Genomic DNA, 19,200 nt, shown 5'->3' with positions numbered 1-19,200 from the left:
CACAAATTAAAAAAGAAGGGAAAACACACCTAACTGGATATAGACTACAGCAGTCGGCTTAATTAAATAGCAAATACAGGCAGCTCCCTTTTAACACAGACTTTTAAGAAGGGATGGATGTTTGCTTCAAGTGATAGGCCAGGTAAGTGAAATTATATTATCTTGCTGTATGTATGTTGTTTTCTTTACATTTTCTGACTAAAAGCAACAAAAAAGCCATTTTAAAGTAGTTAAGCAAATAATAATAATATAATCGGCAGGGATCCCCAGACCAATACAATTAGTGTGCCTCCTCTATTTTAAAACCCACGAGCCGCCACTGACTGTGACTTTTTATCTCACAATTCTCGAAACTCACTAATTTTATATCTCGCAGTTCAGACTTTCTTTCCCAGAATTGTTTATATCTTGAAATTCAGACTTTCCCCCCAGAATTGCAAGTTTGTTACACACAATTCTGAACTTATTTCTTGAAATTCCAGACTTTTTTTCTGAATTCTCTATTCATATTGAAGAGACGTCTAATTCTGTGGACGAAAGAATCAGTCTGTATCACAAAAAACATCCGTTCAAGAAATGTTTCTAATGTACATTACATTCATATTCATATTAATGCACAAATCACATTTTACATTCACAAAATGAATATTTTGTTCACGCAAAAACAGCTATTTTATAAAGGCGCTTCCAAAGAAAAGATATTTCAGTATTTCATCAGCAGCCAATGGCTTGATTTCACTGCCATGAAATTCAATATGGCAACTACTCTGACTAAGGTCTGTACTGTCTAGAGCCGTGATAACATATGATAATAAACACAAGAGAGTGATCACATGACACAAGAAAACAACAGCATTCCTAAACACTGTCGGTGACACTAACCCTTTTTCTGAGGGGTCCTTTATCTTCCTCCTTCCCTCCCCTGGCACTCCTGGCATGCTTGCCGGTCTTCTGCTCTCCTGGCTGTTTGATGGTGATGCGGATCTCAGGAGGACAGATGTAGTTCTCCAGGTTCTTAGGAGGCTTCTTGGCCCTCTTGGTCGTTTGTATCTTCAACTTCAAGCTGCCTTCAGAGAAACTGGCCTCCTTGATGGAGAATTCCTGCTCCTCCAGCCCATCTCCCTGCCCCCATCTCTCACTGTCCGCATTAGAAGTGACATCGATGTCCTTCCCCAGACCGAGGTCTTCGTCCTCTTCATGGTCCTGTTGCTCTCCAGGTAAAGGGAGGCTCTTTATTGGACTGGCAAGGAGACCCACCTCACTAAGATCTGCTCTGTTGATGGTGGTAACAGTGGAGAAGAACTCCTCGTTTCCTTTGGGCTGGGCCATCCGAGTAAGGTCTCTTTGCTCCATTGACAATCTCGAAGCTTAGTCCAACAATCAGGAAGACCCAAAAAGGGCAGAGGGACCCACGGTCCAGGTGATTGAGTTTAATCAGAGAGGGATGTGATGGCTTTTGGCTCTACTGCTCCCGAAATCTTATAAATCTCGCTAAGATGGAGTTTTTCCCAGGTGAAACTGAAAGTAGAGTCAAAAAGAACAAATTATTAGTTGATTAAATCTATAAACGCATGCACACATGTTCAGACATGCCAAAAAGTAAAAAAAAAAGTCATTTAACCACATCACATTCTCTTACATGTTCTAAGCAGACATGATATGATAAAGCGTCAAGGCTAAACCCCATTTCATTCAAGATTAATCCGAGTATTTGTCGTCCCAACCAGCCGCAACAAGCAATGAGTTACAAGACGTTTTGTTAACACTTGGTTTCTGTTACGTTTCTGTGTTGGGTAGCCCTGCCCCCAGACAGATCTCATTGGTTACAGGGATGTAAACACAGCTGTGTATTACACAAAACTAAATGTCTTTTTACTGATTTTTAATTAGAGATTTACCGGTTCCATGTCAGATATTGGCTGATATTAGATATTTTGTTTTATTTATCGTCTTTTAATTATAGCCTTTTTTACATTTAGATTATTTTTTATTATCATTCAACTAGGGCTGCACGATAAATCGCATGCGATATTTAACGCGCAACTTGTCAGAAAGCCGGTTCTGTAATCAGCGGTAAATCTCCATCACGTGCGTGCTTTCACATTGAGCAGCATTAACTACACAGAACCGTTGTTCACTGACGAGCTGCGCAAAAAATCGCGCGAATATGAACGTGGTTTTGCGCAGCTCGTTCAACACTCAATTAGAGCTTTAAAAAAAAACTGACTTTATTAAAACTTTTTTTTTATATAAATCTTTAACAAATCTCAACATCAGACATTACAATACTGCAATGCCTAAATTCAAATTCAAACCACTGATTTTAGTTTTTCCATTTTAGACACAATAGTATAGAATTTTAATATCAGAATTTATCAGTTATTGGCCATTACATGAAAATAATTTACGGCATACTGACTGAATTTAAATATAATTTTTAAAAACTTCAGTACATCAGACCCGGGTGTATAGTGATTACATTAGGGATGTTCATTTCGGTTATTTTTCCTAACCTACAACCGACGCTCGTTAACCGATTGTTAACCGTTAACCGACAAGATTATTTTAAATTAGAATTGAATTAAATTATTATAGAATATAGAAAGGATAAGTGTCTGTGACCCGTAGGGCTGTCGCGATAACCGCAATATCGCAATAATGAAAGAAATACTGTGCAACAAGTAGCCTAGTACACAGAGTTTCGGTTCATTTTTGTGCTGCGCAAAAGGAAACGTATGGCAGAAAGCAGCATCCTATTTTTCTTTAGGCTTATTTTACAAAAGCACAAACATTTGTTTTTATTGTGATGTACATAAATAAAGGCAAACCTTTTACAATTCTGATTATCTTTAGGACTAAAAGGAGTAGTTTCTTCCACTGTTAGAAGGAAAAAATTCAAGTGATTGCGCCGGCGCCGCATGCACGCACAGTTAAGCAATGCAGCCTGTTCATTATCATAATAAAATACAGTCAGTCAAACATATGGAAAAACAACTATGTAGTAAAATCTGTTAAGCCGTTAAGGTTAAGTGTTATCACTGTACCACTGTGATGTTAGGCTATGCAAAACATTTTGTTTTACGTGGATATTGGAACGCGAGTGAAGTAGGGCTGTGCAATTAATTGAAATCGAATTGAAATCGCGATTTGAGACGTTGCGATTTCCTAATCGCAAAGCCTGCGATATGGACGCGATATTACTCTGTTCCAGAGCATATGCATGACTGCCAGCCTTGAGTTGCAGTCTTACTAACCAATAGAGTGAGCGCACCTCCGTTCTCTCCAATCAGCACTGCTCTAGCCAACTGAGTAAACACCCGCCATTTAAAAAACAAAAAAACAAAAAAAAAAACAGAAAGCGGGAGAGAGACAGAGTGGGATTATGGCGTCTACTGGGTCAGATCGATAGTTAGGCAAATTAAAACTAAAGAAAAACGTATGCAACTTAAGCTTCGAAATGACAGACAACGAACAAAAAAGGTAATTTCCAAAAGCTGCGTCACAACGACGCTGCGTTTAAAACGAACGTAAATTCAGTCTAACTGCTTGCTAATTTCACTTGGATGAAATGAAACATTCAGCACATTTTCCACTTGCTCTTAAAATCCAAAAACACTGATTCAAAGAGACGTAATGAAACACGCTGTTGAAATCAAAAATCGCAATTTGATATTTTCCCCCAAATCGCACAGCCCTAGAGTGAAGTACATAATAAATAATAATTTGCCATTCAAATAGCCTACACCGCGAATACGGAAACATTTGATTTTGTGTGGGACCCAACGTTCGTTTTGGCTTGTCATTTATATTGCTAGCTTCTTATATTTTTAATTCTTGTTCTTTTCTAAATACTGTTAATTGAAAGGATTTGTTGTGGAGTGAGGGGAACTAAAATAGCCTAGCTATGTTTACAATGTTTATTATAATGTTTGTAAACATTTCGCGTCGGCATTAGGCCTATTTCTGAATGAAATAATAAAATGCGACTTAGTTAAGCGACATTTTTTATACACGTAGCGTATTTTAACCATGCAGCAAACCGTTTTAAATATTTTGATAAATTACTGAAAATATAAATAATTAAATTACTTTTCAAACCGTTTAACTGATTGTATTAATCGGTCAAAATTCTTACCGTCGGTTAAGCGGTTAAACAGTTAAAATGAACATCCCTAGATTAAATACTTCCTCGGTACCGTAAATCCTATTTAAGTGGGCAAGGTGAATTACTGAACAAGACAAATGTGTCTTTGTTAAACCACCAATTAATCAGGATTGGGGTTTAAGCACACAGTCTTCAACCCGAAACAGTTGTACCGCTGGCTCAAGGCACCATAATTACATTGCTGACCAGCTCATTTGCTTTAGTGGTCAGTGGAGTAAGCCTAGTCACGGTGTGAAAGTCAACAAATGAGGCCTCTGGCCCAGAGATAAACACTTTCCAGACATCAAACAGACCACAACCTGAGCGACCACAGACCTGGAAAAGGCCAATTAGGGTTGAATATAACACCTCCGCAACACACATATAGCATCAAATTGAGTATTGAATGAATTTAGAATAATTTTTTTCGGGATACCGGCATTCAACATATAATTCAATTATATCGATAACACTTTACAATAAGGTTCATTAGTTAACATGAACTAAGAATGAAGAATACTTCTACAGCATTTATTAATCTTAGTTAGTTAATTTCAACATTTACTAATGCATTATTAAAATCAAAAGTTGTGCTTGTTAAAATTAGTTAATGCACTGTGAATTAACATGAACTAACAATGAACAACTGCATTTTCATTAACTAACATCAACAAAGTTTGATGAAACCTTATTGTAGTCCAAACAAACCACGGCTAACAAAATCCATCAACTGGGTCTGAAAATCATTCTAAAAAGCGTTCTGATTGGATCAGACTGACGACATAAGGATGTTATGTCATTCTTATGTCAATGCCTGGACACACACAGTAGATAAGCCTGACAAAACAAAGTTGACAATAACCAGAACGGTGGACGGTGGCAAATCTTTGAAATAAGCAGTTTCTATTTCGGAGAGGAGTTCAACACAAACTCTCCGCTCCCCAAGCGTCAGACGCATGATGTCAGTATTGATGTATATGGACTGAGGGTTTGGAGCATTGAGCTCAGTCTCTCATCTGCTGTTGGCTTGTTGTCAGACAGAGCTCAGTGTCATTTACCCTTTCAACTGGCAGACAGGTGACAGATGAGAGGCTGCTGAAAACAACGGCAGCTATCACAAGACTGCCTGGATCCACGCTAGACTAAACAGCTCTATCTATCCATCACATCATGACAGTCAAAATGGCATGATTCTCATTCCAGCCCATGCGGACTCAAACACAGCCATTCACAAATCCTCAATGAAACCCAGTTGTTTATATCTTACTTGTCTATACCTCTGAATAGTGTCCCTATGCATCTTGGGTGTTCTAGCTATTTGGCAAGCCGACTAAAAATGTGACGTAACGCCACAGTGACCACATACACACTGCAGCTAAAAATGGTTGTCGCTCCTTATTTAAGGGCTTAATCCTGTTCTGCACAAACACGGTTCAGTTTGGAAGCCTGTGACTGCCTCAAAGTGAAAAATATAAAAGGGTAATTGTGTCTTCATGACTTGTAGTTATAAGTTTATTTCTCATAATCATGAATTTACACAGTATCTTACAATTTTGACTGTATATTTCTTGTAATTGTGACTACATTTCACTAAATTGCAACTTTATTTCTTACAATTGTGAACGTACGCTATATCTCACAATCGCCACTTCATTTCGCATAATAGTTATTCCTCATAATTATGACTATTTCTCATAACTGAATTTATACAGTATCTTACAATTTTGAATGCGCGTATCCTAACTGGCACTAGGGCTGAACGATTTTGGAAAATAATTTAATTGCGATTTTTTTTTTACCAATATTGCGATTGCAATTTAATATGCAATTATTTTTTAAAGCTTTTTAAAGTTCTGTATTATTCAACAAAGATAAGCTATAAATCATTGTATAGTATGACCAACACAATATTAGATAGATTAAACATAAATGTTCTTTTCTGTAGGCCAGGCCTATATGTTACGATGAAATTAGGTGATGCATGAATTGATATGAATGACATTTTTATTTAACAACTACAATCACAGTATATTGACTGATTTGTTGAACTTCCAACCTTGTAAACGTAATAATTATGACAACAAAGCACTGACAAATAAGCCTGGTGTAAACATTAATATGAAAGTCAGTAACAAATCACACTGCAGAAATATAAACACAAATCTGTTGCTTTACCACACTAGGTAATTCAAAGTCACTGTAATAAACATATGTAAACGTGGACTGCACTTTTTAAACACTATCTGTTAACTTTAGACCAGTGGTTCTCAAACTTTTTTGGTCGTGCCCCCCTTTAAACCTATAAGAAAATCTGCCCCGCCCCCCGCCCGCGGACTTGGCAACATTGTAGCGTGCCAACTTGATGCTTCCTCTGAAGACTGCTTAGATGTGTTCGACTTGAAGCAGCGCTGCTTAGAGGCTTATCGGTGTGTGTCATCAAAGTACTGCGAGAGCTATCCGATGGGTGTGTGTCATCAAAGTACTGCGAGAGCTATAAGAGAGCGGACGTCTCCTTATGCTTTCTCTCGCTGTACTTTGATGTCATACACCGATCGATCTTCAAGTCCAACACAGCTCTTTACTCTAGCGTGTCACGTGACCGAGTGTAATCGCAGCCTCTGTGATTGAAAAATTGCATTTTTTCATATCGCGATATTATCGCAAATGCAATTAATCGTTCAGCCCTAATTGGCACATAATTGCGACTTCATAAATATAATTTTTTGTAATTACGACTTAATATGTCACGATTTGACGGTTCTTATTTTAAACTTTAAACTATTTCACAGTTACTTCTAGGGCTGTCAAAATGGCTGAAAAACTAAATTCGAATTTTTAACTTAAATATTATCAAAATTCGAATTATATTCGAATTTAAAATGCATAATTTCAGTTAGGGTGAAGAAAAGCTTTTGGCTTCTCTCTTAAGGCCACAAGAGGGTGCATCGAGCAAAATATTACTAATGCACGTTTCTGTGAAAAAAAGTGCATAATGTTTAAATAATGTTTATAAACCAATTATAATTAAGTTGCTTAAACAACTTTAAACACAACAGCATCATCAGGGCTCCAGACTCATTCTTCCCACTGGTCACTCTTTTGCGAATAACTTTCTCAGTTGGTCACACGAGCACATGATTTGGTCTCAATTTGTTTTTTTGTTTTTTTGCTACAACATGGGATTAATCAATGCATGCTGATGAACTTTTATCATAGTTTGTAGTTATATGGAAACGAAAGAGGTTAAAGTTCAACCTGTTCTTTTTCATTAGTAGTAGGCTATTATCTGTGATTTTAATTTTGTGAACGTGAGTTCCTCTTTTGCGGTGTTATAAGCCGCTGGCTTCGGATGCTTTCGCTTTTGAATTTGCGACCTTGTCACGTTTTACAAGAAAAGATAATTGTCTGTTTTGCTTACATCTATACCTTTCACTTTTTAAGACTAAAACAAAACATGGATTCATTGTTATTCTTAATTAAAAAGCACGACAACAATAAAACAGTAAGATACAATGACAAGCTTACAAAACGTTTATTAACAAAAATGAATAAGATAAAAGGCATGGCATACACCACATGCTGTATTATATACAGACTAATAAATTACAGAATGTTTAGCAAACACTGAAGAATCAAATAAAAAAATAAATAAAAGAGAGCAAAGAAGAGGTAAACTGCAAAGATAACGCAAATGAAAACAAAAAGAAAAGTAAAACTAAACTTGCTGTCGGTGACAGTGTTTGCATGTTTTTTTCCCCACAAGAATACCAACATGTTCACCTTTGGTTTAAGATGCTTGCATGTTTTTGTCCCACAAGAATACCAACATGTTCACCTTTGGTTTAAGAAGCGGTCTTTTACTTTAGCATGAAAACCATCCATCGTTTCCTCAATATGCGCGTCATTTTTGCTGCGTGCACCTTCGCGCTCCTGCTGACGCGGCGAGTATAAACCAGGCCTTACGCTCGAAGCGCTGCGCAGTTCAACGAGTAGCGTGGTTTTGTGTGCCGTTTGATGTTTCACATATGCAACAGAAATGGCAGCGCTTATGAGTTAAACAATGCGGTGGTCACGCCAGTGCGACCGCTCACTAAATTTAGTCGCACAGGCAGAAAACATTTGGTCGCAGTCTGGAGCCCTGGATGCAGTGGGATGGGGAAAAAACCCCACCATAAAGTCTCGATATATGTTTTTTTTTCAAAGTTAAACTTGCATTAATTTTACATGGCTTTCTAAGCATGCGGCTCATTTGTGCGAGACGTGAGTGCAACGGTGATAGATGTCCCTCTAGGACAGGGTTTCCCAAAGTGGGGTTCGTGAGGGAATTGCAGGGGGTTCATGAGTTGGTACACGGAATGCCTACGAGTGTATACCATTAACAAATTAATAAAAAAAAAAAATTAAGAAATGTTACAGATTTATACAAATGTGTGATGTAAATGTACAATCTTAAATGTATAAAAATAATTCTCTTTTTGGGAAACCCTGTGTTAAAAAAAAAATTTGTGGAACAAATGTCATAATTGTATTGTAAATTACAGTAATATTAATTTTTATAATTTGTTGAGTGTAATAATAACAATAAGCTATGTAAATACTACTGAAACTTTAAAACTGATAAAAATAAATGTTTTTAAAGTTAAACATGCAGATGTGCCATTAAATTATTGAAATATTTACTTAAAATCTCAAGTAAATAATTTAGGTCAAAGGGGTTCGCCTGACAAAAAAGTTTGAAAACCCCTGCTCTAGAAAATGCACGAAATATTTGTTCTGTGTGAACGGCTTGGTTTCAGTTTTGACGTAAACAAGATCTTCTCCGCATTGATGTTCTCTTTTCCCGCAATATTTGTAATTAACAACGCAGCAGCGCCGCATCTAGTGGCTTCAACTGGATAGGTTAACAAAAACATTAAAATGCAATGACACATCGTCATCGCATCTCGTGCGCCACTGATAAGGCTGCCTCCTTAACGCACACCTAAAATTAGAATGCAACGTTTTTGCATTCGAATGTGGATTTTTATTTTAAATTCGACGAATATTTGAAATTCGATTTTTTTTTTGACAGCCCTAGTTACTTCTTTTATTTTTTACTCTGGAAGCAGAAACGGGCAACCATCGTTTGGTTATTTAGAGTAGTGACAACCATATTCACTTCCCAAGTATTAAACTTTGCGTAATGCATCACACACCTTTAGCGCTCCTGATAATAATAATACCTCAAATTGAGTTTGTTGAGGTGTGGTGTGCTCTTAATTTTCTTTACTGCAGGTGTCCTATCAGAACACCTTTTGTTTATAAACAGGACAGGAGTGATTTTTTTTCTGTACACACAACGATTCACAACCACGAGTATGGTTGTTCAAGAGCCTGTCAATAATCAGTGTGTTTCTTGGTTGTGTAAGTGTAATCTATACACTCTATATATACATCTATACAAACATTATTTGCCTTACACAACACTAAACCCCAAGACCTAGTTTATGTAACAGAAAGCCCTGTCTGGCAGAGTGGGCATGCTAACTGCATACTAATTGTGTAAGAAAAGAGTCGGCTCATAAACAGGTTTATTATTATCACAAATATGCCCCGGGCAGACCGCGGGTAACTACAACACAAAGCAATTCTCTGTCAGCAGCACTGCCTGTGGCAGAATCTGGGGGGGTATATTCAGATGCTCATACTCAAGGGGCTTTACATACTGATCTGCCCTCTTTTCTGACGCATCTCAATTAAGATGTTCAGAGCATTGGGGGGCAATTATCTGAACGAATCTCAACAAAATCAGCTCAACTGGGTTAATGATGACATAATGTAAAAAATCAAATCAAATGCCTGGTGTTTTAATAAGTTACTGAAAAGTTCACAATGAAACTGTAATCAGGGCTTAACAGCAAGGATAATCAGCTGACCTCGGGCCGGTTGAAAGAACTGCCAATTTCCCTGTCTAGCCAGTGCTGTGATGTCACTAAATTTCATGCATACATGTTTATGCTTTAAAAACATAAAACACTTGGTTTTGTGCAATATATCAAACATTTCTGTCGTGAATTTAACAATTTAAACTAGTGTCCAAGTTATCTAACTAGACTTGCAATAATCTTGGTAATCAATAAAAACCAGCAAAATAATTGACAATTTGTATCGTTTTTCTATTAATAGAGCCTACTTCATTATATATGCACATTATTATACAATGGACACATAAAAATACATAACATTTTGCTTATTCTGCCATCATCTTCACAAGCCCATTTTTATTTAAAATATCTTTTAAATATTAATTTTCAAATTATTAAATATTTGGTCACTGAAGATGTTGGTATTGTCAGGGCAAGGAAAATCAGAACTCCTAAAAAAAACCTTACTGTTGATCCCTGATTATGACAGTATATATTGTTAACAAGTGAGATGTATGTTCCGGGCTTCTTTCAAAGCCTGTGCTCTAAGAACGTTTTTGAACTGACACAATCTGAAGTCGGGTGTCACGACTGTCTGCTGTGGTGAGAGGATTCCTCTCTGTCCCAGTTCCTTTTAAGGCCATGAAGCAGGCTTGAGGTAGACTCACAAATAGCCTTGCCAAACAACCATGGCCTCACACTTTGTTGAGATCCTTTGGTAAACACAAGAGGAAACTCTAAGAAGCTGTATCATCATCTTTTTGATAAGATACCAAAGGCATGCATTTAAACTCCTTTGAAATAATAAACATACTTTAATTCTAAATTGTTTACAATAATTGTTCCATAAGTTTTCTATTTTCTGCAGCCAACAAACGGTCTTCAACCTTACTCTATATTCAGCAAGTATTTGTCTATTAAATGCAAGATCTTATTGTGAACAATTCCATCATGCATGTTTTTTTTCACCTTTTTTTATCAAAATGTCATAAAATGTCAAAATGCTGAACTTCTCCAATTATTTAGTCCACTTAAAGGGATAGTTCATCAAAAAAGTACATTTGGGCATGATTTACTCATCCTAATGTTGTTCCAAACCTGTATGAATTTCTTTAAATATTTTGAAGAATGCTGGTAACCAAACAGTTGACAGTAGCCACTGACTCCCATAGTAATTTTTCTCATGCTATATGGAAGTCAATGTCTACCGTCAACTGTTTGGTCAAAATGCCTTCTTTTGTGTTCAACAGAAGAAAGAAACTGATACAGGTTTGGAACAACTTGAGGGTGAGAAATGATGACAGATTTTTAATTTTTGGGTGAGCTATCCCTTTAAATCCCACCCCTCCACAATCAACATCTTTCATTTTTTTTCGAAGAATGCTGGTAACCAAACAGTTGACAGTAGCCACTGACTCCCATAGTAATTTTTCTCATGCTATATGGAAGTCAATGTCTACCGTCAACTGTTTGGTCAAAATGCCTTCTTTTGTGTTCAACAGAAGAAAGAAACTGATACAGGTTTGGAACAACTTGAGGGTGAGAAATGATGACAGATTTTTAATTTTTGGGTGAGCTATCCCTTTAAATACCATTTCCACAATCAACATCTTTCATTTTTTTTCTTTTTTGATAATCCGTTACACTCAGATGTACGTCACAATAAGGAAGAAAATATCTATCACTACTTCCTTTTCATTGCAACTTTAATTACCAAATAAAAAGCGCAGTAAAATCATTGCAATATTTACAGTGCTGCTATAGATATCGTAAATACTGGATATAGCTCCCAGCATATTGGCAAGAAACACTTGTCAGTTATATTTCCCATGGTGCTACGGGGGGCTGTGAGGGACAGAAGTTCAGTCAGTTCAATGTAATTTCTATAAACTGGAATTTTTTGGCAAGACATTATTTTCAGTGTTTTGTCAGCTTGAACAATCAAACACCCATGTACTCAGCAGCACACCATATTGAATAGGCTGTACTTTTCCCTCACAGGCTGATTTTCATTTGTGTTAAATCAAATAAGGCGTCTACTCTGGCTAACATCAATAGGCCCCTCAGAAATGGCACGGCTGACACATGCCCTGCAGTTCTACAAACGAAAGGAAACTTCACAATCCCGGCCACATTTGTTCAAGACAGACATCAATTGTCATGACACGGCTGAATTACACACTCTATGTGCCGTAGCTTTGGGCGGCTACACGAAGTATATTCTACAACAGTGGTGGGACGTAAATAAACACTCACTGGTCGTGTAAGGTTGCCAGTATTGAAACAGAATTAAACAAAATGTGTCTGCTGTCTAAAAATCGTTCTTTCTTTTCCAGCGCCTTGACCCGATGCAGTCACACAGTGAAACAGGCTGACCATGATGTTAATTTCAAGGCCAGTTAGGAAACCTAGTTTCTTGAATGACTGAGCTGTCACAAAAGACAACACTGATGAGAAAAGGTGCTAAAGTGACATGAGGGGCATGGCAGAAATAATCTATACAATCCACCTCAAAAAGAAATAACAGATACAAGTAGGCCTGCAAAATAAACTGAATTGAAATCACAGCTGCCTTATATATACACATATATTTTTTTTTCTGACTAAGCCACAAAAAAAGGTAATTAAACATATATACTTCAAAATATACTTCATACTTGCACTCTTTGTAGTTAGTTACTACACAGTACTATTTTTATTGGCAGCAGACTGTGGGCAAAACACGACTCAAGTGACCACCGCCTTAAACACAACAAAACAGTCCTACATTAGCAACTGCTGACGTTCACCATTTTCACCAGTTTGCACCTTTCTAATGCAAGTCTATAAGGATCTGCGTGTTGTAGTTGTAGATGCAATTTTATGGAAATTACCCCCAAAAATACAATTTAAATTTCATTTAAAGAACCCAACGTCACTTAATTTACATATTTATTGGGGTCGTAGAGGTGATATTAAAGTGCCCCTATTATGCCATTTCCAATATTGCCTTTCATGCAGTGTGTAATGTAGCTGTATGTGAATGTTAACGATCTGCAAATTTGCAAAGCCAAAAGTGCACAATAAATAAAGTTATTGTCTCCCAAAAGAAAGAATCGACTCTGAACAGCCTAAACGAGTCGTCAGTAATTCGAATCAAACTTCTGTGACGGCTACATGTCACGGGGTAACACATTTGCATAATGCCCGCCTACACTCTAAAAAATGCTGGGTTAAATATAACCCAGCGCTGGGTTAAAAATAGGGCTGTGCGATTAATCAAAATCGTCATAAAATCGCGATTTGAGCTTGGGCGATGTTAACGCCCATGTTAACGGATCAGAGCGTTCACACTGCACGCGTTTGTGGTCCGGCAGTGCGCTCCAGGAGCGGTGCATCTGCAGCAGTCATGCTGCGATCGTTTCCGCACGGAATCTATTTCTGCTGTGCTGCACGTGCTGAATTAAAGTGACAGCGCATTATTCGCGGTAAAAATTAACATGGATTGACACGGAAATTTCTAAAGCAAATTGAGTCCGTGCTGCTTCTGCACCGCATACACATACTGTATACACACTGCAGACGGAGTACGTGTGAACTTGGCGCAACAAATCTAGTTCAACATCTGAGGCAACGCCACAAAGAGCTCTATGACCAATGCATGGCACAAAAAAAAAAATCCCTGGACATGGGATTTATTTATTTTTTCTGCCATATGTCTATTCTAGAGACATTTTGTTACACCTTTACTTAGTGATTATTTTGCCTTATGTCTGTTCTAGAGACATGTTACAGCTTTTTGATAAAGCTCTAATTGGTTTTCTTTTGGAAATATGTTTAAAATTCACACTGAATGCATTAATGACTGTAAAGCATGTCTGTGTGTGTCAAAATCGTGTTTAAAATAGAAATCGCAAAATTGATCAAAGAAGTCGCGATACGTTTTTTTGTCCATATCGCACAGCCCTAGTTAAAAAGGGACAAACCCAGCTATTGGGTTGTTTTGACCCAGCGGTTGGATTGTTTTGACTCCAAAACAAAACAACCCAATAGCTGGGTCAAAACAACCCAATAGCTGGGTCAAAACATCCCAATAGCTGGGTTTGTCCCTTTTTAACTCAGCGCTGGGTTATATTTAACCTAGCATTTTTTAGAGTGTATGTTCAATGTCGCACTCTCAAACACTGTAGCTTGTTTGTTTTCACTTCCGAAAGATTAGGCTGCAAAGAATCAGTTGTTAAAATCAATTTTTTCCACTGTACCACAGCAGTACAACCCCAATCTTTTTTTGTGTTCCCATCATTTTACTGACAACTGCTTCTCTAATCTATCTTTTATTTTCTATCGAGCGTTCAATACGGAAATATGGCAATGGGCGCAATGTTTCAGACACGTGCTGTACATGGTAGACCAATCACAACAGACTGGGCCTTATGACCAATCAGAGCAGAGTAGGCTCACGGAAAGGAGGGGCTTAGAGAGACTGAACCTTAGAACTGCTTCGAACAAACTGTTTGAGAATCGTTGGAAAATGAGGTGATATTAAATGCATATTTTGAGAAAACAAAACCGTTTTTTTACTTTGCATGCATATAAACCTGTTGTAGGAGACTCCCAAAACAATATTAGGAACCTTGAAAATGGCATAATAGGGGCACTTTAAATAAAGGACTCATAGTACCATAGTGAAACTGTTCAGTTCATGTGTAAATGTTAGGAACAATACTGTTAACTTTCAAATAAAGCTTTTCTTTTATCAGTTGACTGTGAGAAGTGTCTGCCTCAATTCTGATTTGCAGTGTCTGCAGTTTTTAATCATGTTACGCTGTAATTTCACAATTTATTTTATTTAAAGGGATAGTTCACCCAAAAATGGAAATTATCATCATTTACTCACCCTCATGTTGTTCCAAACCTGAATGACTTGAACTAAAGATGAACTAAAGTCATACAAGTTTGGAATGACAGGTGAGAAAATGATCACAATTCATCTAATTTTTAGGTGAAATGATGGCAGATAAAAATGCTTAGCAATTTTGCACTTCATTCCATTCCATAAGAATGATATCCAGTCACTTCATGAGCATATTTGACTGAAAAATCACATGGTTCACAGAAATCACCTGCTTATTCCTGTGGGATGCTGTGCAACCCTTGCATGCATGTGAACAGTAATGAAGGTCAATTTGGAGGTATTCAATGCTATTGGTTGCTGGAGTTTTTTCATACCCTACTACAGATGACAGCTGCTGTTTAAGTGCGATCTTTTGCCTTTTTGTGATTTTAACTGCTTAGCAACAGCAAACTGAGGGTCAATGTTTACCACAGTGTGGTTCAAATCACAACTGGCATCGATGCATAAACATATTCAAACAATCATTTGTTTTACTATACTAAGAGATAAGGTTTACAGGTTTTTATCAAATTTAAGGATCAAGCATAAATCAAAGTCTGACTGATTAGCGCTTTGAATTAGACTACTGACAATACTGGCGAGATATCCATCAACACAATCCCTGGTGCCGGTCATTCCGAGTAACTGAAACACATCTGATACTGTCCTTCTGCAGCAAAGTTTCCAAATGTGCAGCCAATCCCACTTGAATTCACAGAAAACCAGCCGCCCATGTCTTGTTTTCTTCGATGACAAAAGCAAATGGATTTCTGCCAAAATGTAAATTTTAAACTGAGGAGAGATCGGAATTTCGATCGCAGCAAAAACAAAATGGCTGTAGTCAAAAGGGGGAAAAAAAATTAAAAATGAAACGGCCCTCCTCCCCCTGTAGCTTGCTGCCAAAAGGTGTTCTTGTTCTGATATTTGGTTTGGAACGGCTGCCAAAAATTAGATATGTCCTTGGATATCTCCCTCTTTCCTTTGTCTCCTGTCAGGACTTGGCTGTCCTCCAGTGCAACTAGCCATAGCCAGGAACAGAGGGAGCTCCATTCACACACGTCACTTTGGATTTAGCCTTTGCTCAAATACTGTGGTCCTTTTGTGTAATCGCAAACTCTATATACGGATACAATAGGTTTTCTGGAATCTTTTTGTGGGCAAGCGCTCCATAAGTAGATGTCTTTGTGTTTTGATAAACGTGATCAGTCTCCTCATCTGACCTGGGATCTTCCATTGGCTTTCCATGAAACGATGAAGACTTACTAACAGTTCCTCTTCCATTCTGAAACAACTAGCTATACAGTCATAGTCAGAACCACAGCACTCAAATCAAGATTTTATATTGTCCCAAAACTCCATAACCCACAAAACTCCATAACTCTATATAGCCTCCATTCCTGACCATACACCATCAATTCAGTTCAAGTATTTCATAAGGCCTCAGTGAGGATAAAGGTTTAACCAATGCTTCTGACCAAACTCTTATGCAACCAAAGCATTGATTTTCCTCAAATTAGGCTAAATGCCAGATTTGCCTTCATATTCCTCTTTAGAACTTTTTTCTATTTGTGCTAACCGAAGCATAAATATTGAGGTCATGTCTTTATTAAGCAACAGCACATGATAAATTATTATGAAAGTTGTTGTAAGAGAACAGGATGGTTCACCCAAAAATGAAAATTCTGCATTCATGCACTCTCATGTCATTCCAAACCTGTAAGACTTTCTTTCTTCTGTGCATAGATATTCTGTGGACAATATTTTGAATAATGTTATTGTTGGTAACCAAACAATTTTGATTACCAGCGACTTCCATTGAGACACTTAGCAAAATATTTTATTTTGTAAATGATGACAGAATTTTCATTTTTGGGTGAACAATCCATTTAAGGTAAGATATTCAACGCATATCATTTGTCTTGTATCCTCAAATGGCATCAGTCTCCTAGAGGTTGTGTCAAAATTAAAGTTGGCATTAAATGGAAGTTGGGTAGATAGAAATTGTAGTCCATTACTGATTCCAATTTACATGACAAAAATTGTAGTTAGTAACGTAATCCATTACATTACACATTTTAGGTAATATAACCAGACTACATTTCGATTACTTTTATCACTTTTGACTTAAGTCATTTATCACATTGATTTAAATATGATAATCTTCATATTGTACCATATTGATATAAAAATACAAAGAGAAAGCAAATATATTCCATTTGTTGTAATTAACAACATGAAGTGCCTTACACATTACATTACATCAAGGTATTCCAAACAAGGGTTCGTAAATGAACGGGTTTTTTGAACCTTAAACCGCATAAACACATTTCATTACACCAAATACACAAAATAATGTTCTTTTTAGCAACATCATATGACCCCTTTAAAATATTTATTTTAAAATCTCAGGGTACTTCAAGTAAATATATTAGGTGAAAGATGTGCTGATGACAAAAAAGTTTGGGAATGCCTCCATTATATGCAAGTAAGAAATAACGTGAATTTGTGCATTTGAATGTGTTTGAAAGACAAAAGCCTTAATAGTAATACATGGTTAAATAACCTACTGAGTGATAATTCAAATAAAAATGAATGTGTTCATTAGTGGTTGAAGCAATGTTCAAACACTTCTTAAACCTGAAATTATTTTTGTAAATCCAGTTGTCAAATGCTGGACTAGTGATTGGTCTTTGTGTGAATGTCCACAAAACTGGAAGACCTTCTAAGTGTATAAGTGGTAGGCTATTTTAGAAAGGAACATTTAAAATATGGAAAAGAGGAATTAGGGAGAATCAATAAATTATTAATAATTTATTGCCATTGTGTTAATAATATGTAATCATGTAATCAATAAAAAAAGCAACTGTAGTTTGATTACAAGTATTTTAAAATGTAATTTAATCTAATTACAAGTACTTAATTTTTGGAATCTGATTACCCGGCTCTGGAAGTTGTGATAGTCATTTTTCTATTGTGACATATATGACAAAAAGCTTCTTGAAAGAGAAAAAAAACTGATTTCATGGTGGCTTTAAAGGCACAATATGTAATTTTATTTGCCACTAGAGGGCGCATATTCAAAACAAACAAATAAACAAAGGCATAGTTAGATGACGCCGTGACTGAGTGTGGAATCATGGGAGTTGTCGTCTTCATCCCCACAGCCGAAGCAATCCGATGGGACTTGGGCAGAAATCATGTTCATGGATGAGTTAATGATTTATTAGCGTAGTAGAATGAAGCAGGGTGAGGCTGGAAGCCGTCGAAGCGAAACAAGGCCGCTGAACGAGCGTGACACACAGCTCGAAAGCAGCGGAGCTTTTATTATGCCACAGTTGACCGCATCCGCTCCTTCCGGTCGTGCGTATGTGGGACAATGTATTAAAGATTTATTAACATCGTAGTATGAAGCAGAGTGAGGCGGAAAGCCGTCAAAGCAAAACGAGGCTGCTGAACAAGCGTGACACACGGCTCGAAAGCAGCAGATCTTTTATTATGCCACAGTCGACCGCTTCCGCTTCTTCCGGAGTTCTCTGGATTTAAACAGTCTTCGAAACATTTGGGATAATGTAAGTACACAAGTCAGCAAAATATATAACACTGTTCCAGTGGTTTTTAGATATATTAATAAAAAAAATCTTACATATTGTGCCTTTAAGTTTCCCTAAAGAACATTCTGTTTCAATCCAAAGATGCTGAAAGCCACTCAGATCACTCTTAACTCCTCCCCTTTCTGCAATTAGGCACAGATTTCAGCCAATCAAATGAGGGGCATGATACTAATCTAAGATCTGCTATTTATGGAGAATATTAATAATTACTGAAGTCCCTCTTAAATTCTCGTTCTGAATAATATCTGATCTTGGTAAATGTCAGCAAAGAGTCATTTAACAATGACAGATCAGATAGGAAACCAAACACTTAAGTTAACGGTTTCATTATTGCTACCCATCACAGAAAAACGTGGATGTGTCTCAAAACCTAGTGAGACTCCTACTTGACAGCATTTATGGGCAGCACAGGGCGTTCGACTGCCCACAAACACTGTCTAGGTAGACAGCTCGCTAGGTTGTGTGACACATTCAGTCTGTAATGAGTAAGAACACAAGTGACATGGAAAGCAAGCCTACATGGTGGGTTATAGTGGAAATTACTATAGGCGCTTGACAGTGCAAACACACGCCTACTCTATCAGCGGGAAACTGCCGCATGGCCACGATTACACTAAATTACGCTGAAAAATGCATTTTCCTTTGAATATACCCCTATATATATATATA

The 19,200-nt window shown here is 37.2% G+C and overlaps 1 protein-coding gene across 1 annotated transcript in view; it reads right to left on the bottom strand.

Moving 5' to 3' along the window:
* LOC107703262 (SET-binding protein-like) overlaps window positions 1–19,200 on the bottom strand; it is a 71,472-nt gene that overhangs the window by 51,204 nt on the left and 1,068 nt on the right. The window contains exon 2 of the mRNA XM_016505819.1: window positions 883–1,518. Coding sequence (XP_016361305.1) covers window positions 883–1,353 — 471 coding nt within the window. The 5' untranslated portion in view covers window positions 1,354–1,518. The remainder of the gene's footprint in view (window positions 1–882; window positions 1,519–19,200) is intronic.

This window comes from Sinocyclocheilus anshuiensis, unplaced genomic scaffold, assembly GCF_001515605.1.
Source record: "Sinocyclocheilus anshuiensis isolate Anshui unplaced genomic scaffold, SAMN03320099.WGS_v1.1 scaffold542, whole genome shotgun sequence".
Taxonomy (NCBI): Eukaryota; Metazoa; Chordata; class Actinopteri; order Cypriniformes; family Cyprinidae; genus Sinocyclocheilus; species Sinocyclocheilus anshuiensis.
This window is presented reverse-complemented; position numbering and strand designations above follow the sequence as displayed.